This window comes from Amblyraja radiata, chromosome 31, assembly GCF_010909765.2.
Source record: "Amblyraja radiata isolate CabotCenter1 chromosome 31, sAmbRad1.1.pri, whole genome shotgun sequence".
Taxonomy (NCBI): Eukaryota; Metazoa; Chordata; class Chondrichthyes; order Rajiformes; family Rajidae; genus Amblyraja; species Amblyraja radiata.
Window position 1 is genome coordinate 15,983,390 of NC_045986.1, and position 27,480 is coordinate 16,010,869.

At 42.6% G+C, this 27,480-nt stretch overlaps 1 protein-coding gene across 1 annotated transcript in view; it reads left to right on the top strand.

Annotated features, from left to right (window-relative positions):
• cfap74 (cilia and flagella associated protein 74) overlaps window positions 1-27,480 on the top strand; it is a 132,118-nt gene that overhangs the window by 97,275 nt on the left and 7,363 nt on the right. Inside the window, exons 27-35 of the mRNA XM_033047890.1 lie at window positions 3,672-3,824; window positions 6,939-7,060; window positions 8,094-8,228; window positions 10,759-10,868; window positions 12,623-12,678; window positions 15,337-15,456; window positions 15,986-16,138; window positions 23,350-23,479; window positions 25,505-25,659. Of these exons, the coding sequence (XP_032903781.1) occupies window positions 3,672-3,824; window positions 6,939-7,060; window positions 8,094-8,228; window positions 10,759-10,868; window positions 12,623-12,678; window positions 15,337-15,456; window positions 15,986-16,138; window positions 23,350-23,479; window positions 25,505-25,659 (1,134 nt within the window). The remainder of the gene's footprint in view (window positions 1-3,671; window positions 3,825-6,938; window positions 7,061-8,093; window positions 8,229-10,758; window positions 10,869-12,622; window positions 12,679-15,336; window positions 15,457-15,985; window positions 16,139-23,349; window positions 23,480-25,504; window positions 25,660-27,480) is intronic.

Genomic DNA, 27,480 nt, shown 5'->3' on the forward strand with positions numbered 1-27,480 from the left:
CTTCATTTCACCATTAACAACTGTGCTTCAATCAATTGAACACTTCTCAATCTCTTCAAGTCAAGTCAAGTCAAGTTTATTCGTCACATACACATACGAGATGTGCAGTGAAATGAAAAGTGGCAATGCTCACGGACTTTGTGCATAAAGACAAACAAACAAACAACCAAACAAACTACAAACAGAATCACATATTCTTTTACATGTTAAATATTGTGGGCGGAAGGAAAAAGGTTCAGTAAAGTTAGTCCCTGATGAGATAGGAGTTTACAGTCCGAATGGCCTATGGGAAGAAACTCCTTCTCAATCTCTCCGTTCTCACAGCATGGCAACGGAGGCGTTTGCCTGACCGTAGCAGCTGGAACAGTCCGTTGCAGGGGTGGAAGGGGTCTCCCATGATTTTATTGGCTCTGGAGTTGCACCACCGGATGTATAGTTCCTGCAGGGGGGCGAGTGAAGTTCCCATAGTGCGTTCGGCCGAACGCACTACTCTCTGCAGAGCCTTCTTGTCCTGGGCAGAGCAATTCCCAAACCAGATGATAATATTTCCAGACAAGATGCTTTCCACAGCAGCTGAGTAGAAGCACTGGAGGATCCTCGAATTTCCTCAATTGCCTGAGGTGGTAAAGGCGCTGCCTTGCCTTACTCACGAGTGCTGCGGCGTGTGATGTCCATGTCACATCCTCAGAGATGTGGACTCCCAGATATTTAAAACAGCTCACCCTATCCACAGTATCCCCATTTATTCTCAATGGTGTGTACGTCCTCGGATGATGTGCCCTCCTAAAGTCCACGATCAGCTCCTTAGTTTTTTTGATGTTCAAGAGGAGGCTGTTGGCCTGACACCAGAGTGCTAGATCAGCCACCTCCTCCCGGTAGGCCTCCTCATCGTTGTCTGAGATCAGGCCCACCACCACAGTGTCATCAGCAAACTTAATCTTCTCCTCCTTTAAACACCTTTAAAAAAGGAACCGCCCTATGATTTATCAAGCTTTAGCTTAGTACGTATGATCTTTGAATGGTAAAACCTTGGGATATTTTCTATCGTTTAAGGCAGATCTATCATTATCACCCTATTCATAAACCTGCGGAATAGATAACTGAATGTATACATCCCCGTGGATTTCTGGAGAAGAAGGCAAAGCTACAGCTCAAAAACCTGTCCCTTCACACTGGGATTTGGATTTAGTCCCAAACTAAACAAAATGACTCAGGTTATGTACAGGTAAGAGGTCAGCTGATTGTAGAAAGTGGCAAAGTTCACCAGACAAAAGAGGTGCTTTGTTGAAGTTGGAGTTAGTTTAAGTCATGGTTCCGAGTCAAAAGAACATTACCGTGCATTCACCTACAACAATAGTTTGCATTTATTTAGGACCTGAATGAAATGTTCCAAAAGCGCAGCAGCACTGTCAAACAAAATTCAACCTGTACAAGGGATATAATATGAGTGACCAAAGACTTAATCAAAGAACATCTTATAGATGGAAAGAGAGATAAATAGGGAAGGAATTCTAGAGAGGGCCCAGGCAGTTGAAGGTACGAAAAGAAAAGAAAGAACTGCAAATGCAGGTTTATATCAAAGATAGACACAAAGTTCTGGAGTAACTCAGCAGGTCAAGTATTATCTCTGGAGAAAAAGGATGGATAACGTTTTGGGTTGGGGCCCTTTCCAGACTGTCCTTTTTCTCCAGATATGAGAAAGGATATGAGTTACTCCAGCACTTTGTGTACAACAAGAAATGATGGACCAATTAAAGTCATGTGCAAACATGTAAATTAAGAGCAGGAGTAACTTGCTCAGCTCCTAAAACCTGCTCTGCATTCAGTAAGGTCTATTGATCTGATCACAATCTCAACTCTGCAATCCATCTACCCCCAGCACCTCCTGCTTATGGAGTATGCCTTTGCCTTAAAAAGACACATTTTCTACCACCACTTGAGGACGAGTTCAAAAGATTTGCAACCTTTTGAGAGAAACCATATATTATCTTACTGGGTCTTAAGGGCAAAACCTCTTAATTTTAAGCAGCGATCCCTTTTGTTAGTCCCACAAGACAAAAAATCCTCCCCACATAACATGGTCAAGATCCTTAAATCCTGTCTCTCTCTTCTGAGCTTCAGTGGATACGAGCTCAGCCTGTCCAACATTTCCCACCTTTCTACATTCAGTCCTGTTTATAAACCAGCATCTGCAGTTCCTGGTGTCTCCTTTAAACCTTCTCTGAACTGCTTCCAACAAATTAACATCCTTCCTTTGATATGTAGACCAACTATACACCAGATGTTGGCTCAACAGTGCCCTAGATAACTGAAAGATAACCTCCCTACTTTTGCATTCAGTTGCCCTAACAATGAATGATAGCACAAAATTGCTGGGGAAACTCAGCGGGTGCAGCAGCATCTATGGAGCGAAGGAAATAGGCGACGTTTCGGGCCGAAACCCTTCTTCAGACTGGCCTGAAACCGGCCCGAAACGTCGCCAATTTCCTTCGCTCCATAGATGCTGCTGCACCCGCTGAGTTTCCCCAGCAATTTTGTGTACCTTCGATCTTCCAGCATCTGCAGTTCCTTTTTGAACAATGAATGATTGTTCCCCGGGCACTTTCCGTTGCAACCGCAAGAAATGCAACACCTGTCCCTTCACCTCCCCCCTCGACTCCATTCAAGGTCCCAAGCAGTCGTTCCAGGTGCGACAAAGGTTCACCTGTATCTCCTCCAACCTCATCTACTGCATCCGCTGCTCTAGATGTCAGCTAATTTACATCGGTGAGACCAAGCGTAGGTTGGGCGACCGTTTCGCCGAACACCTCCGCTCGGTCCGCCTTAACCTACATGACCTCCCGGTGGCTCAGCACTTCAACTCCCCCTCCCATTCCCAATCCGACCTCTCTGTCCTGGGTCTCCTCCATTGCCAGAGTGAGCAACAGCGGAAATTGGAGGAACAGCACCTCATATTCCGTCTGGGGTCCTTGCGCCCCTATGGCATCAACATTGAATTCCCCCAATTTGGCTAGCCTGTGCTGTCCCCTCCCCTTCCTTCACCCTCTAGCTGTCTCCTCCCACCCTCCCATCCGCCCGCCCTCGGGCTCCTCCTCTTCCCCTTTTTCCTTCTTTCTTTCCCCACCCCCCATCAGTCTGAAGAAGGGTTTCGGCCCGAAACGTCGCCTATTTCCTCCGCTCCATAGATGCTGCTGCACCCGCTGAGTTCCTCCAGCAATTTTGTGTACCAATGATAGCATTCTGTTTGTTTTCCAACTTACTTTCCTCACCTACATACTACCCTTACATGAATGACGCACTGGGACTCCATCACATCACAGTGACTGCCATCTCTCAATATTAAGTAAAATATTTCCATATTTTTCCTGCCAAAATCAACAGTTACATACTGTTTTTCAGTATATGTTTGTCAGATAATTTCCCCTTCAGTTCAGTTTCCCGTTCTACATCAATTATACCTCTTTCTGTCTTCTTCTTTACTTAATTTTCTGCTTTGTGTCATCAATAAAGTTAGTGATCATCCAAGTCACATTTAGAACCTGTGAGGCACTTCCAGACATTAGACTGTTTTTACATACCAATAAATCTCATTTTATTTTTATTTTATTTTCATTAAATTGTGTTTATGTCTGCCACCTTAACATGTTATCTTTGCTTTCCATAAACCATAGAAATGCAAAGTGGTCTTAACGTTTAAGCCGATGCTCTCAGACCTGGAGGTCCAAGAGGAAGCTGTACGAATGTTGTGTCAGGCGGAGGAAACCAGGAAGATTTTGGAGAAACTGGAAATGGAGAGTATTATAAAATCAGAGCTGGACATATTAGTAAGAATACTTAAACAACTAATTTTATTGCCACTTGACACTCATCTTCTAAATGTTAACATTAGTGGCAGCCATTGGTGATCGCCACACAACTGCTCTGCACCTTAAAGTCTTGTTGCTTCATTCGGACTGGAAAAATTAAACAGGGGTTATTGGAGGGTAGATAGACACAAAATGCTGGAGTAACTCAGCGGGTCAGGCAGCAACTCTGGAGAAAAGGAAGAGGTGAGGTTTTGGGTCGGAACCCTTCTTCAGACATCCCTTTCTCCTTATTGAAAGGTAGCTTTGTTCTCACCGATGGCCTGCATTCTGTGACCAGTTGCAGGCCAGCCGCACTCACAGGAGTTCTCCAGGTTTTGTTCAATTGATGTTATTCACACTCCACAATGTGACTCAATGAGGCTCCAATGTTTAATTTTAGTTTAGTTTAGTTTTATTATTGTCACGTGTACAGTGAAAATCTTTTTTGGTTGCGTGCTTTCCAGTCAGTGGAAATACTACACATGATTACAATCAAGCAGTCCACAGTGTACAGGATGAAGGGTATAGCGTTTAGCGCAACAGAAAGCCCGATTAAACATAGTCCAAGGGTCTCCAATGAGGTAGGACCGCTCTCTGATTGATAGGATGGTTCAGTTGCCTGATAACAGCTGGGAAGAAACAGTCCCTGAATCTGGAGGTATGCATTTTCACACTTCTGTACCTTTTGCCTGAAGGGAGTGGGGTGAATAGGGAGTGTCCGGGGTGAGACTCATCCTTGATTCTGCTGGGGGCCTTGTCGAGGCAGCCTGATGTGTAGATGAGGTCAATTGAAGGGTGGTTGGTGTACGAGATGGTCTGAACTACATCTACAACTCATTGTAATTTCTTGCAGTCTTATAACCATATAACCATATAACAATTACAGCACGGAAACAGGCCATCTCGGCCCTACAAGTCCGTGCCGAACAACTTTTTACCCTTAGTCCCACCTGCCTGCACTCATACCGTAACCCTCCATTCCCTTCTCATCCATATGCCTATCCAATTTATTATTAAATGATACCAACGAACCTGCCTCCACCACGTCCACTGGAAGCTCATTCCACACCGCTACCACTCTCTGAGTAAAGAAGTTCCCCCTCATGTTACCCCTAAACTTCTGTCCCTTAATTCTGAAGTCATGTCCTCTTGTTTGAATCTTCCCTATTCTCAAAGGGAAAAGCTGGTCCACATCAACTCTGTCTATCCCTCTCATCATTTTAAAGACCTCTATCAAGTCCCCCCTTAACCTTCTGCGCTCCAGAGAATAAAGACCTAACTTATTCAACCTTTCTCTGTAACTTAGTTGTTGAAACCCAGGCAACATTCTAGTAAATCTCCTTTGTACTCTCTCTATTTTGTTGACATCCTTCCTATAATTGGGCGACCAAAATTGTACACCATACTCCAGATTTGGTCTCACCAATGCCTTGTACAATTTTAACATTACATCCCAGCTTCTATACTCAATGCTCTGATTTATAAAGGCTAACATACCAAAAGCTTTCTTTACCACCCTATCTATATGAGATTCCACCTTCAAGGAACTATGCACGGTTATTCCCAGATCCCTCTGTTCAACTGTATTCTTCAATTCCCTACCATTTACCATGTACGTCCTATTTTGATTTGTCCTGCCAAGGTGTAGCACCTCACATTTATCAGCATTAAACTCCATCAGCCACCTTTCAGCCCATTCTTCCAAATGGCCTAAATCACTCTGTAGACTTTGGAAATCCTCTTCATTATCCACAACACCCCCTATCTTGGTATCATCTGCATACTTACTAATCCAATTTACCACACCTTCATCCAGATCATTGATGTACATGACAAACAACAAAGGACCCAACACCGATCCCTGAGGCACCCCACTAGTCACCTGCCTCCAACCCGACAAACAACCATCCACCATTACCCTCTGGCTTATCCCATTCAGCCACTGTTGAATCCATCTTGCTACTCCTGCATTTATACCCAACAGTTGAACCTTCTTAACCAACCTCCCATGAGGAACCTTGTCAAAGGCCTTACTAAAGTCCATATAGACAACATCCACTGCTTTACCCTCATCAATTTCCCTAGTAACCTCTTCAAAAAATTCAAGAAGATTAGTCAAACATGACCTTCCAGGCACAAATCCATGCTGACTGTTCCTAATCAGACCCTGTTTATCCAGATGCTTATATATATTATCTCTAAGTATCTTTTCCATTAATTTGCCCACCACTGAAGTCAAACTAACAGGCCTATAATTGCTAGGTTTACTCTTAGAACCCTTTTTAAACAATGGAACAACATGCGCAGTACGCCAATCCTCGGGGACTATTCCCGTTTCTAATGACATTTGAAATATTTCTGTCATAGCCCCGGCTATTTCTACACTAACTTCCCTCAATGTCCTAGGGAATATCCTGTCAGGACCTGGAGACTTATCCACTTTTATATTTTTCAAAAGTGTCAGTACTTCTTTTACTTTGAAACTCATAGTATCCATAGCTACTCTACTAGTTTCCCTTACCTCACATAATTCAATATCCTTCTCCTTGGTGAATACCGAAGAAAAGAAATTGTTCAATATCTCCCCCATCTCTTTTGGCTCTGCAGATAGCTGTCCACTCTGTCTCTCCAATGGACCAATTTTATCCCTCGTTATCCTTTTACTATTAATATAGCGTGTAAGTAGTTCTTGATTATATTGCCATATTTCCCAGGGCAGTGTGAAGTGTAGATGTGGAGTCGATTGCGGAGGGGGGTTGGGGGCTGCTTTATGCGATGAATGGGGGCTGCATTCACAATTTCTTGCGGTCTTGTGCATCATAATAAGATGATTTCTATGATGTACCTGTGGAAATTGGTAAGAGTCTTTGGAGATATGCTGGATCTCCTTATTCTTCTGAGGAAGTAAAGAAAGAAAATTGTCAGAAGATTGTCATGTTTGAAAAATATGCCCAGTTCTTTGATCCTCAATGTGTAAGTAGCATAGTTTCTGCAATTCCAATCAATACAATCACCACTCGTTCCACTCAATGAAAGATGTGTGAGTCAGGGAAAGTAACTGGCATAAACCCGTGCCCTTTGTTTGCTCGACAGAAGAAAAAGAAAACACCATCAAAAAGGGATTTAAAAGATCGCAGTCCAAATGGCTCTAGACAATCAATTAGAGAGGTCATCAGTCCATTCAAACCTCCAGATCCATCAGACATCGCTGTTGAGTAAGTGAAACTACCCGTTGCCTGGCCCATGTCCGTTTATGAAGCGACAGGTAGTTTTATGAAGATTTCCACCTGGCGTCGAGCTTCAGCTGTAGATGCACAGATGGAAATTCAGATGTATCGGTCTTGACTTTCTATTCAATAACAGAAACTTCAGTTGATCCTAAATTGGCAGTTTGCATTACCAGTTCTTGTTGGTACCTGAAGTTGCCAATTTAACACAATTACTTCTCATTTGGAAAATAAAATCCATTATTCTCTTCATTACGTTCCATTAAAAAAATCAGTTGCATGGATCATGCACAGAGCAGTTATTTTAGGTCCAATCTCCAAGTGTCCACCTTGGCTACCTTGAATGCCAGCCATGCAGGAGGGATTCTGAGACCTCCTGTGAGAGATTAAGAGGGGTGGGTGGGGGGTTGGAGGGGAAGACTGATCTATGGATGCTGGTGGTACACTATCAATTCCCCCTGCTGCTTGCTGGTTGCTTGTGCAATTGGAATGTCCTGGTTACTGCTGAACGACAGCTGCATCCTTATAGTTAGACCCCCTGACCCCGTCAGTTCCCAGCACAGTCAGCTGTGAAGGACCAGCAAGTATCCAGCCTATGATTGAGCCGCGCTATTGATTTGGTACAGCAAATTCAACCCCATGGCTATTACTCACCTACTAAGAGTTCATATTCATGCAAAACGTTCAAATGTTTATACTAAATTTCTCATATCTTTGATTAAAAACTATTTGTTAGAAATGCACTTTTCTTACAAAGTAAAAATGGAATCAGTAATCACATGCATAACATTTATAATTGAAACGTTAATAAGTTAGTGACAATGATATTGGTATATTCAAATCATAATTTTATGTGGAATTTGTTACATATTCTAACTTGAATTCTAGAATTAAAAGTGCTGCTTGCACATTATACGGCACGATCCAGATGTACTTGATGACATCTGTAACATTTTGGCAGCCCTTAATTTGTATTCAAAAGCTAAACGTTTTTCTCAAATGCCCTGTCGTACTATTTCAGTTCTGGTGATTACAATGCTGCTCTCGGTTCATTGCTGAGGAGTTTCAATGGAGACTTCCATAGTTTTGCCATTCCCTGTTTTATTATGGATGGAGTTGCAACAAGCCATAAAAAGGAAGGTCCCCCTCCTTATAGGTAAGATAACATCAATAGTATTGCTCTTATTAAACATTGTCTTTGTTTTATCCTTTCTGCACTCAATTGTATTATTTTGTCTTCAAGTTAATTCTTCCTTATTCTTGTTTTTTGATGTTATCAAAAATGTTGTATTCCTTGGAGTTACATTATGTAATTGATTTTTTAAAGAGTTTTAATGGTCTCATAGAACATAGAACAGTATAGCACAGGAACAGGCCCTTCAGCCCACAATGTCTGTGCTGACCATGACCATGATGCCAACTCTTATCTGCCAACACTTAATCCATACCCCTTCATTTCTGTATATCCAAAAGCCACTTAATAGCCACTATCATATCTACCTCCCACCACCACCCCTGGCATCATGTTCCAGGCAACCATCACCCTCTGTGTAGAAACAGTTGTCTTACACATCTCCTCTAAACTGTGTCCTCTTACCTTAAAGGTCTGCCCTCTAGATGTTGACATTTCCATCCTGCAAACAAAGGTTCTGATGTCTATCCTATCTATGCCATCAAGCAAATGTAAAGATGAAGGAATGTCTTTAAACTTATTCCACCATCTGTATTTTTCAGCAAATAATTCCATACCTGTAATAGGGTGTTAAAGTTAGTTTCTGTGCCAGCATCAATTTACCATGTGAGCACTAACATTACAGACATTTCAGCTATTTACTGTATGTGCAATGGTATTCATATTGTATCAGCAGCAATGAAAATGTTACTTCTAGGTAATTAAAGTTAAATTATTTGCCATCAATGGCTTAAGACTTCCAAAGTTAATCTTCATTTATATATTTCATTCTAATATTATAAAGTGTAACCAACATTGTAAAACAAATATTTGAAACCGTTTTTATGGATCCAAAAGATATGACTTATTTTCCATAAGCAGACAGACTGGATACTTTCTACATAGTTACAATTGAGCTTTGGTCAGTTCCGTGTGTGTGATGCCGATGATTCCTCCTCATATATTGCTTTTATATCACAACAGACTGATAATTGTCTTTCATTTTGCAAAAGGCAATCGTAACAGGTAAAACGTCCTGCCACCAACAATACTTCTTAAATTATCCACAACATTTCCTCAAAGGAATGAAAAATAATTGAATGCGCTAGGATTCTGTACGTGATAATAGATTGATTGAAAGACACGGCATAGAAACAGGCCCTTCGGCCCACCGAGTGCACACCGACCATTGATTACCCGTTCACACTAGTTCTATATTATCCCACTTTCTCATCCTCTCCCTACACACTAGGAGAAATTCACAGAGGCCGAATTACCTATAAATCCACACATGTTGGGGTGTGGGAAGAAGCTGGAGCAACCGGAGAAAATCCATGCTTTCACAGAGAGAACATGCAAGCTCCGCATAGATAGCACCTGAGGTCAGGATCTCTGGCATTGTGAGGCAGCAGCTCTACAAGCTGCGCCACTGTGCTGCCCTAAAGAATCATATGTTGTCATTGAAAAGTTAGTACTCCAAGAAATGTTGAACTTGCTGAGATAGTGACTCAATTAAGACAAAATACTAAACATCAATGATAACCCACTTGTTAAACATCTAGGCCAAGGTGATTCTGAGTTTCAAACCAAACATCTCTAGTTGTGCGTCTCCCACCATGTTCAATTAGTAGGTGTCAGCTCAACAAAAAAATTAGATCTACATAAAAAATGATTGCTTTGCTGCTATTTTAGGAAAGAGAAATGTTAGGCTTTTCCTGTTAGCTACTCAAGGACTAAAGCTAAAGGCTGGCTTTATGTGGATGCAGGTGAATAGCAGATAGAGTAGAGATATTTTCAATGGTCATCCGCTCCAGTAATCTGCCCAGTGGCATAAATAAAATAAGAAATCCTATGGTGAGAGCAGCTGGTAGCATCTGCCCACATATTCCTACCCCATTTTTTTCAGAAGAGAAAAACATTGAACAAGAAAGGGTGGCTCATGAAGGAATAGATTTATAAAGCAGCATGGTTTTTGAGTTTGTAATAAAATATATCAGTTTTCAATACCAATAATGGTTATGATAGTCAAATATTGATCAATTTCTAATAATCTTATTAATCAGCAGTAATTGCTACCTTGAACTCTATTTCCGTTAGTGATCTCATGCCCATCCTGTTGATGTCATTTTGAACATTAAACTCCCTTGCAGAGAGATGCAACAGAATAACAAGTGATGTATAAATATGTTGCACGATATACAAATATGTGATTTATAAATATATTGTAAATATGTTGAATACTTAAAACAGTCTTCCTCCAAGTATTAAGCTTAATTTTATCTGCTATTATTTGAAATAACAGATAAATGTTATTTTTGTGAAAAATACATTTTGAGGTAGGTTTTTGGTTTTGAAATAAAACTTGGGCTGTTTCTTTAGCTGATCATTGCTGAATGTTTACCTACGTAGTCAGTTAACAGTCTATGCTTTGTTTTTTAATGATTTTGTGTTTAATGATTAAGTGATGCTTAATTTAAAAGCAACAATAACTATTAATATGTTTATGTGTTTGCAGCATTCACAACACCCTGTATCTGGAGGTTAATTGCCCCACAGTTAACCCACCACTTGTACTTGTTTTGTGTAACAAACAGAATATTGTGCACTTTGGAGAGAGTGCAGTAGGTAAATATTTCATGAAACCAATTATATATTTAATTTAATTCATTTGTAAATGTAATCAGACATGACCTACACGTTCATTGGTTAAACACATGGCACCCTACAAAACTAAGCCACATCTTACAAGACAGTCTCAGCTCAATGATCCAGCCCTTGCTCTGTACTGTTGGCTAACAACAAGGCTGGCAGTAGAAATGTTCCACTGATGATCATATCCCAGATTATGAAAGCAAAAAAGTTAAGCTTCAGGCTTAATTAAGCTTCAGACAAAAAATTCAGCTTCAGTATCTCCATTTCAGGAAAGGTTCTAATCACTCAAAACAAGCGAATAACCTCACTGGCATGTGAAATTGGTAAGCCTGTGCTGAACATTTTCTCAAGCATCGGCCAACATAAGTTAGAGATACAAAAGAACTGAGTTTGGTAGTCCCACTTGACCAGTATTGGATGTGGTTCCTGGATCCTACCATTTCTGCAGCTGAAGGCACTTGACACTTTGACAAAGTAGACAAAATTGCTGGAGAAACTCAGCGGGTGCGGCAGCATCTATGGAGTGAAGGAAATAGGCAACGTTTCAGGCCGAAACGTTGCCTATTTCCTTCACTCCATAGATGCTGCCACACCCGCTGAGTTTCTCCAGCAATTTTGTCTACCTTCGATTTTCCAGCATCTGCAGTTCCTTCTTGAACACTTTGACAAGGTAACTATCAAGGTCCGATTTTCTTTCACTCTCCAGAAACTAATTACAGATTTACATCAAACGCTAATCAATTAATGCGATGACTGGTTTGTTGATGGGATCTTAGTTATGTTTTCCAATTATCAGAAACATTTGAATTGAGTTGTCCATATTGTTTTAGATAAACATTCAAGTATTAGATATCTGTTCTAGGATATTACTGATAATTAATTAATTAAAACTCTATAAAGACAAGTTGTAGATATGGTTTGTTCTACATAAAAGGAATAATATGGATGGAAAGCAGTAATCAGGGTAACTGGCATTGTCAATGCCACTTGCATGTCAGGTAGAAATGTATTTTATTATCAGAATAGGACACATGTCCATGATAGTCCTGTAAATGACCTGAATGCTCAAAATAATTAGGATCTACAGCAATCTAACTCACCATTCTTCCAACCTTCTCCCTATTTTCCTACAATATGTCTGAAGAAGGGTCCTGCCCCAAAACACGACTGTCCTTGTTCTCCAGAGATGCTGCCTAATCTCCAGCACTTACTCCGACACTTTGTGTGTGTTTTGGGGGATCTACAGTCATGGATTTAGATATCAACCAGTACAGGAATATTGTGGGTCCTCCCCTGCTGCATAATGAGGTCATGCTAACAACCCAATAATTCCCAGTGATTATTTTGGAGAAAGTAATTAATCAAAAGAGAAAATATGAAGAGATAAATTGTCTCACATAATTTTATGGTCGACACTAATGCCTACATCCAGATAGTTGTGTTAGCTGTGTGCTGCTGAACAAAATCCACACTTGAACCAGTAATGACAAACAGTTCTCTATGTAACCATACTTCCACATGTAACCATATAAACATCATTCAAGGATAAATTAGAATTAATTGGGAACAGTTTAAAGGGTTGCACCAATAGCTTTTGGCATCAGTTGTTTTCAATGTCGCCTCTAGTTAGTAATTCACATTAAACCTGTACAAAGATAGGACTAGTGTTTCCTCACAGATAAATTATTGTTTAAATCTATACAATATATTTAATGCTTTTATTATAGGACAAAGAGTGCTCAAAAAAGTATTGATTCAGAATATTTCTCAAGATGATCTGGGTGTATCCTTTCACTGTAATGTACTCCAAGAATTCTAAGGGTCTTGTGAAGGTACAGGTTACTCTTAACAATGGGCCCAACCTTGAGTACTGTTTTTATTTATATCTCCTCATTTGTTTCTTTAAGTTAAATGTAATTACAAATGGAGATGTGTAAATAATGTAATCCATGGTTTCTCCTATTGCTGACATTATGATAGAGGAGGGGCCATTCAGACCATTGTACTAATACAAGCTCACAGAATGATCTATTCCTCACATCTGCTTCCCTGTGACCTCCTTCCCTCGTACAGCTCGCTGATTCTCTGACCAATCACCTACACAAAGAGTAAATCACAGGAGCCAGTTAACCTCGACCCGAAATGTCACCCATTCCTACTCTCCAGAGATGCTGCCTGTCCCACTGAGCTACTCCAGCTTTCTGTGTCTATCTTCGGTTTAAATCAGCACCTGCAGTTCCTTCTTACACCACCTACCAACCAACCTGCCTTTGGGACCTGGTCATGGAATGACACATCTGGTCACAGAAGGACTCTGCTCGGAGCGCGCAGCAGGTTAGGATTGAAGCTGGGTCCCTGAAGCTATGAGGCAGCTGCAATGCCTACAGAACATCGTGCCACCCTGTCAATACTTCATGTTAACGACTATTCAGATGCTTGAGTGGAGGAAGGAACTGCAGATGCTGGTTTGCACCGAAGATAGACACAAAATGCTGGAGTAACTCAGTGGAAGAGGCAGCATCCCCGGATAGAAGGAAAGGGCGATATTTCGGGTCTGAAGAAGGGTCTCGACCTGAAACATCACCCATTCCTTCCATCAGAGATGCTGCCTGTTCTGCTGAATTACTCCAGCATTTTGTATCTATCTGCTTGAGTGGAGATCAGAGGCATTTATCTTCCTTTTATGCCCTGCGTACAAAGTAATGGGTTTCCTCCACTTACCTGGTCTAGCAGAATCTTAATGAACAATTGTCATCTGGGAATCATTAGTCATGCTTGTTTAAAACATGTTGTTAATTGCTTTACCTCTCCAAGTTGCTAATTATGTGTTAGTTTTGCCCTAGTCACTCCATGTTATTAGACTGGGGCCCTGCACTAGAATGTAGACTAACAATCTGATGTGGGCTGACACAAGGTTAGCAAAGCATTTATCTGGATCTCATAGATTTCCTGGCCTGCTGCTTTGGTCAGAGGCATGAAAGAGAAGGATCTTGGCTTCTCCCTAACAACTGATCCAAGACATAAGCAAGAATTTGGGGCAGCACAGTGGCGCAGTGGTAGAGTTGCTGCTTTGCAAGAGGCCCAGGTTTGATCCTGACTACTGGTGCTGTCTGAATGAAGTTTGTACGTTCTCCCTGTGACCAAGTGCGTATTCTGCGGGTGTTCCAGTTTCCTCCCACATTCCAAAGACATATAGGTTAATTGGCTTCTGTAGAAGGATAAATGGAATTGTAAAACAATAAAATGAGGTGGAAAGGGTAACAGGACATCTGTTTATCTGCAATAGGGTGGCATTGAGCTGTGTTCATTGAACTGTGGCTTTCCGAGGTGCATGATTTATAACTGTTATTGATTGATTGATTGATAGAATTTATTGCCACACAACCAGGGTCGGAGGAATTTTGGGTTGTCAGCAGCGGTACAATAATAAAGAACACACAACTACAATAAAAATAACACAAACATCCACCACAGCATTCATCACTGTGGTGGAAGGCACAGAACTTGGCCAGACCTCCTCCATTTCCCCCCGTGGTCGGGACCTCCACCCTCCGCAGCCATTGCTGCGGGCGTCCAGATGGTAAAGGACAAAGTCAAAGGCAAGGTAAGTCCAGGATTGGCTCTTCCCCACCGGAGACCGCGGCTTCAGGTTGGTGTAGGCCGCAGGCCGGCGGTCGAAGATTTAAGGTTCCCGCTGCGCTGCGCCGCAGCCAGAAGCACCATTCTGAAGAAGGAAAATGCTTGAGTGCCTGCAACAGTAAACATCAAAGGGAAATACTCTACATAACGTTCAGATGAATGCTAGATTTCTCCCAGCAATCGCTGTTTTTGACGCATTAAATAGTCTTGATTGCCTTGTTAAATCTTTGTGGCGTGTTTTAAAGTTTTCTTTGACACTTTGGTAAAATTGTAAATTGTTCCTAATGTGTCGTGTACAGGGCAATCACTGGTCGGTGCGATCTCTGTTTCCGCGCTTATTTTTTGCTAATGTCTACAATTCTAAATTGAAAAGAAAATTTTATGAATGTAATTGTGATAACTACTTGGTATTCATAATGCAGAAATAAGTCAGTTGTTTCGACAGCTCTGCTGGAGTTTATTTTGCACATGAACCTCCTCTCACCCCTTCAACCTTCCCCAAAACCATGACCCATAAATCCTTTCTCCTACTGCATTTTATCAAACGTCCTTTAAAACCTCTCTTGCCTCATCCACTGCATGCAGCAGGAAAATTCCACATCTGCACTGCTCTCATCAGGAAAGAGTTTCATCTTTAATGGATTTAGTAATGGCCATATATTTTGGACATTACCGTACGTTAATTATTTCTATCGATTGTGTAACATCGTGAGCCAAAATATCACTACTAGATTAATTTAACCCTTTGTCTCCAGTTTTCTGTGGTCTTATGCAAGTTGAGCCTTAACTCACAATATTACAGATGAAATCAACTGTCCTGGATCCTGAAGGCTCCTTCCAGCTGTTAAGTTGTCTTCAAGCTCTTCCGCCAGGAGAATTTCACAATCTTGTGTTTTCCTTCACGCCAACGGAGAGCAAAATGGTGAAACATTTTTTAAACATGTATTTTGTTTACATTGAGTTTACAAAACAGTGGATTAATGATGTATTTAAATTATGAACAGTGGGATCCTTATTGCAGTGTGTTAAAAGCAAGGAACCATGCTGACATTTACTGAGGTAATGGAGGTTCTTTTACAGCAAGGAGTTAGTTAGAAACGCAAACTGCAACAATAATATTCTGAAGAAGAATCATTTATGTTTCTTAGATGCTCCTAGATGCTGCCTCACCCGCTGAGTTCCTCCAGCATTTTTGTCTACCTATCATTTATGTTATGTTACTTTAGCTTATGTTGTTGCTAATATCTCTAATGAGAGTAAAGGTCGGTTTTATTCCTGATGATTTACTGAATGTGGATGCAAAACTTTTCCTTTTGCCTCTGTCTACCTTTAGATGTTTCTTTTTCATTTTAAATATGAAATTCAGTGTGTCTACTTCAGAGAGTTAAAGGATGAAATATCACAGTCACTAATACAGCTTCTAGTTAAAAAAGCCTATCATCTTTTCACAGTTCTATGAATCCATGGAAATCAGCACTGCTAAGGCAAACCTTTCCCTGATCCTGAAGGGATATGGTGTAGACCCAGTAGTGACATGCTCTCTGGAAAAAGTATTGGATATGGGATATGTTCTTGCAAATCAAAGAAGAACAGTAACATTCCAGGTGAGTGCTGGTGATTGTAAGTATGCCCAAATGAAGGGTACCAACCCCAAACGCCAACTGTTTATTTCCTTCCACAAATGCTGCTCGGCCCGTTGAGCTCCTCCATCAGATTGTTTGTGGCCAAGGAAGGTGGTATTTCTTTGCTGGAATACAATGCTATCATTCATGAGCTATGAAGGTGACGCCAGATAAGGTCACAGAATCAAAGGATGATTCCTGCATAGGAGGAGGTCAATCTGTCCATCAGGACTCTAATGGTTCTTATCAGAGTGACCCAGATAGTCCTTGCATCCACCCCACACCCTCCCTATCCCTGTTCTCTCCCCGAATCCCTGCCCATTCTTTCTTTTCACATCATTATCCTGTTCCCTTTTGGAGATTATCCTTGAATATTTCACCACCCTATCGTTGGTCATACATTCCCAACCACACTGTGTAAAAGATGTTACATTTCGATCTTTTATTTGTCTCGTTTATTCAGCGTCTCTTGTTCTTGACACCACCACTGGGATGTTTCCTCAATCTACGCCCTTCACGATTTTAAATAACTCACAGGATCTCCTCACAACCTCAGTGCCAAGAATAACCCCAGCTTTTCCAAACTCTCATAAGTTCATAAGTCATAGGAAGATAAGTCGGCCATTTGGCCCATTGAATCTACACCACTATTCAATCAATTGTTGATCTATCTTCCCCATTCTCCTGCCTTCTCCCCATAACCTTTGACACCCTTACCAATCAAGTATCTGTCAATCTCTGCCTTAAAAATACCCAATGACTTGGCCTCCACAGCCATAGGTGGCAATGAATTCCAAAGACACACTACCCTCTGACTAAAGAAATTCCTCCTCATCTCCTTTCTAAAGGTACGTCCTTTTATTCTGAAGCGATGTCCTCTGTTTCTAGACTAGTGGAAACATCACGACTTTCCATATCGTTGAAGTCTCTGATTTCTGAATTCATTTAGATACATTTCTCTGCACCCCCTTTGAAACCCTCGCATTTTTGCTAATACATGAGCCCAGAATTGGACACATTGCTCCACTAGTAGTCAAACCAGTATGTTATAAAGATCTACCATCTTGCTCATGCACTCCATGCATCTATGTATAAAGCCCAGGTTCATCTAGGCTATTGGTTAAACCCCTTTTTCAACCTCCCCAGCCACTTTGAACAAACATGCACATGCACTACCATATCACTCTGTTCTGGTGCCCCTCTTAGATTTGTTCTATTTCCAAATTGTAACACTTCACATTTCTCAGCATTAAGTTTAATCAGCCACCCATCTGCCAGCCTATTCCACCAGTCTATCTCCATCTTTGAAGTTTGTTATGATCCTGCTCACAGTTCGCAGGGCATACAATGTCTGTAGGGCTCCATGCATTGCAGTCACTGACAGGAACCTCAGCCAATTTCTTCCACCCCATCCAAGGATATGGAGAATAATAGTAAGATTAAACGAGAACTTACCAGTTTGAAGTTTGATCTGTATTTTACGAGGAGTTACGATGAGGGATTACGTGAAGAACCCGCTTAGCACGCATGCGCGGCATACTTCAAAGCAGCGGTGTGGAATCACAGATAGACACAGTTATTGAAGTAAACATAGTAAAGAAAAGGAGACATCAGTTTAACATTTTGACCCATATTAATGAGGGTGGGAGCGGAGGGCACGTAATCCCTCATCGTAACGCCTCATAAAATACAGATCAAACTTCAAACTGGTAAGTTCTCGTTTAATCTTACTATTTTACTTCGGAGTTACGTGAGTGACTACGTGAAGACTTCAAAGCTCTGTGATTTCAAACCGTGTAACAGGTATTATTTCACGCACTGCCGAAGTCCTTGAGGGAGGAAGTGTGTTATCGTAATCAACCAATGAATCTGTTTGTAGAAAAACACAATGGTATTTTTTAACAATAACAACAAAGAAATTAAATTGCTCCCCTGGGCTTAAATTAAATATTTGCAGTCTGTAAAATCTTTTCTGCAAATAAAACAGGTTTTGCCAACGGCTTATTATAAAATTTCTGAACGGTCTTTCCCCCGACCATCCTGCTGTAGCCAGGATGTGGTCTATAGGCACGTCCATTCTTTTAGCCGTTGACGTGGATGCTGCCCTGGTGGAATAAAATTTGTACATGTTAGTGTTTATTCCAGCAGCTTTTAGCACCTGCTTGAGCCATTTCGAAATGGTTTGGCTCGTCACCCGACCATAAGGTTATTTATGACTGACCCACAAGGCTTTTCATCTCCCTCGAATATTTTGGTTGTGTCTATGTAGGATAGTAGGTGGGTCATGGCACATAACCGTGGTTCTGGCGGGTAGGCCCGGAATTCCACGACTGGATTAGGTGTTCCTGGTCTGCTCTGTTTGATCAGTCCCTGGATAACGACAGAGATCTGGTCTGGAGCTGTGAGCATGCTGTCCAGTCGCAATAGGTGTAGTGACTGGACCCTCTGTGCAGATACAAGTGCCATCAACATGAGTGTTTTGAGCATAGATTTGTTCCAGGTTGAGGGATCTGGCTGGTGGCTATCCCCTTAGGTATGTCAGGACCACACTGACATCCCATATATGGGTGTACCTTGGTCTAGGGGGTTAGAGTTGTAAATACCCTTCATTAGTTTGACCACCAGCGGGTGGGACCCCATGGCCTGTTGTCCTGGAGCTTGTTTTAAATAGACAGGCAGGGCACTTCTAGCTGTGTTGATGGCTCTGTAGCTGAGTCCTTCATCGTGGTGAAGGTTCACCAGGAATTCCAGTACGTTGGTAACTGTAGCGGTTGAGTAGGTGGTCCCTGTATCCAAGCAGTACTTCTCCCATTTTTTGATGCTGGACAAGTGCTGTTTTTAGTGGATGTTCGGAGGGATGCTGACATGGTGTCGACGGTTTGTTCTGATAATCCCAGCCCCAGAAGTGGTTTGTGCAGAATCTGCAACCCAGGAGTTTGATTTGTTCATGGCACGGGTGGCTTGTGCCCGACACTGGGTGTTAATAACTCTGGGTCACTGGGGAATACCATCGGAGTTTCAACAACCATGTCATGGAGTATTGGGAACCATGGCTGTGTAGGCCAGTTGGGTACTATCAAAATAACCTGAAGCAGAGTCTATTTGTACTGTGCGTAGTCCCCGACTGATGAGGCAGAAGGGAGGAAATGCATAGAAGAAGAATTTCCCCAATCCAGCGCGAATGCATCTACCGCTGCTGCCTCAGGGTCTGGTTCCCAAGCGACATACATAGGTACCTGGTGATTTAGCCTTGATGCAAATAAACCGATATCTGGCGTGCCATATTGCATGATAACTTTTGCAAATTTTTTGGGGTTTAACATCCATTCAATGTTGTCATTAAATTTACGTGACCTGGTGTCTGCCACTGTATTTAGCTTACCTGGCAGGTAAGTTGCTGATAGCCAAATATGTCTTTCGACACACAATTGCCAAATTGTGTTGACCAACTTGTCGCATGATACCGATTTTATGCCGCCTATATGGTTAATGTAGGCCACCACCGTAGTATTATCTATTTGTAACCGTACATGCAAGTGATGCATATTTGTGCATATGCTTTTAAACCATAAAAGTCACCCAACATCTCTAGATAATTAATACCCAGTGTAAGTGGTAACGATGACTCTGGGTTAGTCCATCTACTACTTGTGCTGGATATAGAGTTAGTTGCTCCCCAGCCTTGAGCACTGGCATTTGTTTGGATAACTAACGTAGGGTTAGTGATGATAATAGGGCTGAAACTATGCCAAACGTTTTTTGCCCAACACTGTAGTTCTGATATTGCTTCAGTGGGAAACGTTATGACACGATCATAATGACCTGTGTGTCGTTTTGGTGCCTGTACCTTTGCTCTTTGTAAGTTTTGACAGTGCAAAGGTCCGAATCATTAAATTGTTGCATGATTGTGCCAATTCAACTGTTTTGTCTCTTGCCAATGTTACAGTCACGTAGACTGAATTAATTGTGAAGCCCAAGTAGTCCATGATTGTGGATGGCTTCAACTTAGATTTATTTGGATGTAAGACAATCCCAGGGTTTCGAATAACTGTTTGGTAGCTGATACAGCTAACATAGTCAATTCCATGGTCTTGCCTATTATTTAAGATATCATCAAGATATGCCATGACAATATGTTTTTGTCTTCTGAATATTGTCAGAGCTGGTTTTGGTATCTTGGTGAATAATCTATGGCTGATGTGAACCCATTGGGTAACGCTTTAAACTGCCATAGCTGCCCCATCCAGGTAAATTTCAGGTATCTGCGATGATCCTTGTGAATGGTACTAAATAGTAAACATCTTTAAGGTCAATGCTTGCCATGAAGTATCCTTTGGAAATTAGTTGTTTGGCAGTAACAACCGTTTCCATTTTGAAATGTATATACTTAACAAACATATTCAGTGAAGTTAAGTCAATGATGATGCGACATACACCATCTTTTTTGGGTTTAGTGAATATATTTGATATGAATTCCAAGGGTTCATGTTTTCCCATGATACCCTTTGTAATTAGTCTCACCAGTTCAGCTTGTCCCTCTTGTTTCTCTAACGGAGAGGGAAAAATACCCTCTGGGTATTGTTGAACTGGTGGCAATTTTTCTAGTATGAATTGTATTTTTTATCCACTAATGCCATTGAGTATATACTGATCACTCGTGATAGACTCCCGTGCTTCTTAAAACAGGTGTAATCTCCCCCCTGTTAGTATTAAGCCCCTATTTTCTATATGCTGGTAGGAACCAGACCCACCTACCTCCATGGTTATGGGTATTGTTCTGTTTCCTGCCGGTCCAACGAGTCTTGCACGTCGTTTGACGTGGCAGTGATGTTGAGGGGTGGCGCATTTTCCATGGGGTCCACTATGGGCCCTGGTCTAAAGAAGACTTCCGGGGATAGAATGCGAACCCCGAGCTTTACACCAGTCCCATATGGTAGACGTCGACTGATGGACGCGATGGGGTGCTGCTGCTTAGGAATTATTGTTTTCTAAAGCCTTATTGACCACCTCTCCTGTAGGGGCCTGTTGGAGAGGTGGTTAATGCTGGCCGCTAGTTTGGCCTTTAACGGCCTCCTGCACGTGGGGTTGCCACGTAGCGGTCCACCACACCTAGCAGCTCTTCCTTTTCCTGCACCCCTTGCATATTCCCGAGATCTTCAGCCATCGTCCCCTCTTCTTGACCAGCCCAGTCCTGGTCACCAAAGCTACCCTCGGGTAAGGAGGAAGCAATGGACAGTGCAGGGAGGGAGTGCCTGAACTCCCCCCTGCGAGAGCGCCCCTCACGAAGCGCGTCTCGCTGGAGCTCCTGCTCCAGGCGCCGCTCCAAGCGGCTCAGGCGGCTGTCTTTCCCCCGGGCGGGTGGAGAGACGTCCCCGTCTGACAAGTCGGAAGCCACCGGCCGGACGCCTCTTCCGTGGCTTTACTTCCAGCCCGTTGCTCAGGCGCTAGTGGGCTGGGCTCGGGCGCGGTGTCGGGGAATAGCGGAGCGCCCGGTAAGCGGTCCTACCGCCTTGTTGCTGCCCCCCCCCCCCCAGATGGAACGCTCCTCCGTGGAGTCGAGCAGGGAACAGGTCTTTTCAGGCGGCTGTCTTACCCCCCGTGCGGGTGGAGAGACGTCCCCGTTCGACAAGTCGAACCCACTGGTCGGACGCCTCTTCGTTGGCTTGCTTCCAGCGCGGTGTCGGGGGATAGCGGAGCGCCGGGTAAGCGGTCCTACCGCCTTGTTGCTGCCCCCCCCCCCCCCAGATGGAACGCTCCTCCGTGGAGTCGAGCGGGGGACAGGTTTGTTCTAGAGCCTTTCTTCTCTGCCTGACAGCAAAAGGCTCCCTGTGAAAGAAAAACCCGACCTCAGAGCTTACCTGACGGTCCGTTCTTTCACCCCGTAGCGGGAGCGCCTGACTCCCGATGTGCCGCTGTTGCACTGCTGAACGTAATGCGGCGCATGCGTGCTGAGCGGGTTCTTCACGTAGTCACTCACGTGACTCCGAAGTAAAATCATGGATTCTGCACTGCTGTTGCAGCTGATGTTGGCCAAAAAGCCACAGCCAAACATGATTGCTTCCAAATATGGTGCCAGTACTTCGGAAAGGAACTTCTGGAATTATTGAGGTCAAATTGGCATTGTATAATTAAAGTTACTATGAACCATTATTAAAAAAAAAACATATAGCAAATTCTACAATGAAAACTTGGTCTCACAATTTGTTTGTCAGTTGAACTGAGCTTAAAATTCTTAAATCATTTTTGTTCCTGTCGACAATTATTATTGTTAATTACATTATTGTTGCTACTCTGCACATTTTCCCTATATCATTCAATTAGCCTTACCCTGAACTCAGAACCAGGTGCTCTGCATTGTGCTCTATTTCAAAAGTAATGGCAAAATGAGGATAAGAGCTATCATAGACAATGGTGGTCAAAAATTATAGCAGGGTAGAGGAATCAAAAATTATAGGTTTAAGGTGAACAGGAATTCTAGATTTAATAAGATTGATTTTAAGGGGCAACTTTTTCACTTATAGGCTGGGAGGTTATATGGAACCAGCTGCCAGAGGAGGTAGTTGAACTAGTACTATAACTGCATTGAAAAGATACTTGGACAGGTGCATGAATTGGAAAAATTTAGTGGGAAATGGTCCAAACCATGGCAAATAGTTCTAGCTTAGATGGGACATTGTGGTCAGCATGGACAAGTTGGCTGAAGGGCCTGTTTCTGTGCTGTATGTCCCTATAGAATGAAATGTTAGAATTGATTTGACAAATTTTCATGTTACATTCAGATTGCAAATTCATTATAACTATCGTGTTACATTCCATTTTAATATAACCTGTCAAACACAACATTCAATAGTTATTCAGCACTATTAAGTGAGTATTTATCATCAAAGCAATTATTGATTTAACATGAATTGACTGCAACGGTCTATCTGGGCAAGAATACCTGAAAGCATTGGCAGACCAACAGACAACATTGTCAAGATGTTGTAAGTGAAGTTAAATAAAAAAAATTAAATTTACTGACTCCGGGCACCACAGCTGCCTTTAGGGACATCAGTCAAACAGTGGAAGTGATTCTAGGGGGCATTTCCTGGATCATAGAAATGAAATGCTCTCACTGATATTCCCTGGAAACCGTGTCTGATGAATGTACATTTTACATTTACTATGATTTTATTAATATCTTATTTTTCCAGTTGCAAAATGCTACAAGGCTTAACGTTATGTTTGATGTAAAGCTGGAAAGTCTGTCTTACACAAAGCACAAAGACCAGCAAAAGTTACCACCATTCTTGACATCAAATGAAATACCTGATGATTTAGTAGGTGAGTACTTTTTACTTACTTTAATTATGCAAAACCACTTCAATCCAGAAATGTTATATCCAAACATTTCATTCAATCCCATGTGTGTGTATTATATTTTGTAAACGTCACCTGCTGAAGACAGAAGCTGATGGATGTGAGAGAGAACCTCATCGCAACTGATTCAGTACCGCACCACTCCTATGTTCAATTTTGACACTCATTACATGCATTCTGATCCACCTTGGGCATCATCTCAACAAGTGCTGTCCTGTCCCTGTACAGCACCTTGTCCAGAACAACTGTGGTGACTCTCCATCCTAATCCCGTTTGCCTGCATTAGATCCATATCGCTCTACTTCTCTCAAAGCATCTGTCAAAATGCCTTTAAAACATTGTAATTGTATCTGCCTCCACCATGGTGGTGCTGCGGTAGAGTTGCTGCCTTACAGTGGCAGGTCCCTGGGTTCGATCCTGATTGCAGGTACTGCCTGTATGGAATGTGTACGTGGCCTGCGTGGGTTTTCTTCAGGAGCTCCGGTTTCCTCCCACACTCCAAAGGCATCCACATTAATTGGCTTGGTAAATATTGTAAATTGTCCCTAATGTGTAGGATAGTGTTAGTGTGCGGGGATCGCTGGTCGGCGCGAACGTGGTGTGCTAAAGGGCCTGGTTACTTGCTGTATCTCTAAACTAAATTAAACTAAACCTCCTCACCTATGTATTCCCAAAAGTGCATACTTTTCAACAATGAAGCTCCGATCAACTAATTCAGCACAGGCAGAACATCAGGCCTGCCATTTCACCAAGTGATATGCCTCACCATTTCCCTTAGATATATTTCTGATGTACAACTGAGATACTTTACCCTGTGAACTTTACTTAGCCTGATGTCTGACGGCATCTGCCATTCCTAAGTGTTTTGTGCTCACCATCATCGTTACTTCTCCTGTATACATCAATTTCAAAATACAGATCATTATTTATAACTCCTGCACGCCATTTTTAATCATCCTTCAAAGAGCGGTGCTTAGACCAACTACTCTCCAACTTTCATCAAACATGCGATATCTCTTCCACTATTTGTAAACTGCTGAGTAAAGCACAGGGATCCAGAACTACAAGTACATTTTCCCCTGAAAATGGCATAGCAGGTAGATAGGGTGGCGAAGACTGCTTTTGGCACTGGGCTTCAATTAGTCCTTGAATTGTGTAGAAAAGTTGGGACTTTATGCTACAGTGTAAAATACATTGTAAACTTGTCGTTTTGTATTCAATTTTAGTTGCCCTGCTATGGGAAGGATACTACTAAGCTGGAAAGAGTGCAGAGAAGAATTATGAGGATGTTGCCAGGACATGAATGAAGGGGAGAGGTTGGGCAGGTTAGGACTTTATTCTTTGGAGCACTGGAGACTGAGGGCTGATCTTCAAGAGGTGTACAAAATTATCAGGGGTATAGATAGGGTGAATTTGTAGGTTAGACAAGCTCCTTGGGTAGTTGAATCAAGAATAAGAAACCATAGGATTAAGGTGAGAGGGGAAATATTTAATAAGAAGCTGAGGGGCCACCTTTTCCCACAGAGGGTAACAGGTATATGGAATGAGCAACCAGAAGAAGTAGTTGAAGCAGGTACAACAATCACGTTTAAGACACTTGGACAGATAGGAAAGGTTTAGAGGGATATGGGCCAAACACGGGCAAATGAGAATAGCTTTGTCAGCATGGATGAGTTGGGCCGAGGATCCTGGTTCCATATGTATGACTATGATTTGATTGCTTTCTAGGTTGTTCAGGCAGAGGTCACAAGGTTAGAATATGATAAATTGGAGATGTGGTCCACAATCATATCATACTTCTGCAGTGCTGGTCCTCAACAACTTTTCCTTCTTCCTGTAATCTTGCTGGTATTTCAGTGAGGTTGAATAATCTCTAAAGTGATCGAGTGTTTCCTGAGTGTGTCGTGTCGGTGGAGCATGTGAACAAAGCGTAACAAACTGAAATAGGATGGCAAAGATGTAATTCTCCTCATTTATATATTCTGCCAGGTACTCAGAACTATGGTGGTCAGAGTGTCTTCAGTGTTTCCCCGATCAAAGGCTGCATTGAAGCAATGCAGACTCAAGAATTTGAAGTGACATTCAGCCCAGACCACGAAGGTTTTTGTTACTCAGATGTCATGCATGTGGAGCTGTTTGACAAGGTAACTGGGTGCTTCTTATTCCAGCACATGGTTAAAGGCAAAATTGCTTCTATAATTATCTTTGCGGTAAAATCATGACAGAATCGTATTGCATAGAAACAGGCTCTCTTGCCCATCTTGTTCAAGGTGACCATGGTGCCTCTCTACGCCAATCCCATTTGCCCACATCCCTCTACACCTTTCCTATCCAAGGGTGTCAAAGCGTACAAGGAGAAGTCAGGAGAATGGGGTTGAGAGGGAAAAATACATCAGCCATGATCGAATGGAGGAGCAGACTCGATGGGCTGAATGACCTAATTCTGCCCCTGTGTCTTATGGTCTACTTGCCAGAACACCTTTAAAACTTGTAACTGTATCTGCCTCCTGCACCTCCTCTGGAAGTTTGTTTCAGGAATTCAACACCCACCATATGTAAAACAATATCCCTCCAATCTCCTTTAAATGTCTCCCCTCACCTTAAATCTGTGGCCTCCAGTCTTAAACTCCCCTGCCCTGGGATAAAAACGCTCTATCAATCTTATTTCTACTTTTTATGACAGCCCTCCATTCCAGGCAACATCCTGGGGAATCTCTTCTTATGCCACCACACACTTCATGTAGCATAGTGGCCAGAACAGTACAGCACACTATACACAGGCCCCGACTGATAAAGGCCAGCATGCTAAAAGACTTCTCCACCACCCTGTCTACCTGTGGCACCACTTACTGTAGCTTACACTCAGGTGATTCCATTGAGCATATTGTTTGCATGTGATACCAAACTCCTTAAACTTGCATTCTCTTCCAAAGTCCATGAGAAGAAATTACTAGTGCTTGAGCAAAATAGATTCAAAGATGTTTCTAAAACTTCCTTGAAGAACAGCAACATCTCCACCCACTCTTGGGGAACCCTGGTCTATGTCCACACCATGCTGCCAAACCCCAAGGCAGAAAGCTCCTGGGATGTGCCAAGGAGCCGAACAAGGACGGACCCAACGCATTGCTGCGAATAATGACCCGCCAGGTCAAAGGGAACAGCGTCCCGGTGGGCCAGTGGGTTGCCCGCGGCTACATGTGGCAACGGGCCTGGTTTGCCGCTGCGGAGAAGGACCCGGCAGGCCACTGCCTGCAGGGGAAGTTTGGAAGTAGCCGAGCTCGGCCCCAAAGACCAGAGAGTCAAGGAGGAGGGAGCCGCTGGCGACGACAGACGGGAGGAGTGGGGCTGGTAGGAGAGAGACTGGGCTATTGCTTCCAGCGCCTTCAGGACACAAAGATGGTCGGGCGAGGAGGGGGACATCGATTCACGGTCTGAGCCATCAAAGGCAATGGGCGAGGTTGTGCAGCAACCTGGGGTTTACCTGGGCTTACCTGGATCAGGGGCATACCAGTACATCCAGCATGTGGACCGGACCTTGGACTGGACTTTGGATCCTTTCTTTTGTAAATGGTGTCCAAATATGGTAACTTGTACACGTACTGTATATGCTATGCAAAAATCATTTTACTGTGTAGTGCATATGTGACAATAAAGAACCATTGAACCTTTATCCCCTCTTGTGCCAAAGTCTATGGGTCCCATGTGGGTCTCATCAGTCACTTCACAACTGCAGAGACAAAATATTTTCATCAATCCTGATGAAAATCTGTTGCAAATATAATTAAGCTTTTATTACTATCAGTGCATTCCAAACCTCACATCTATTCGCATGCACGGTGTGTGAGTGATAGTGGCAGCACTTGCTTAGACTTTACACTTTACTTTACATTTTAGACTTAGAGATACAGCGTGGAAACAGGTCTTCCAGCCGACCGAGTCCGCGCCGACCAGCGATCAGCCCGTAC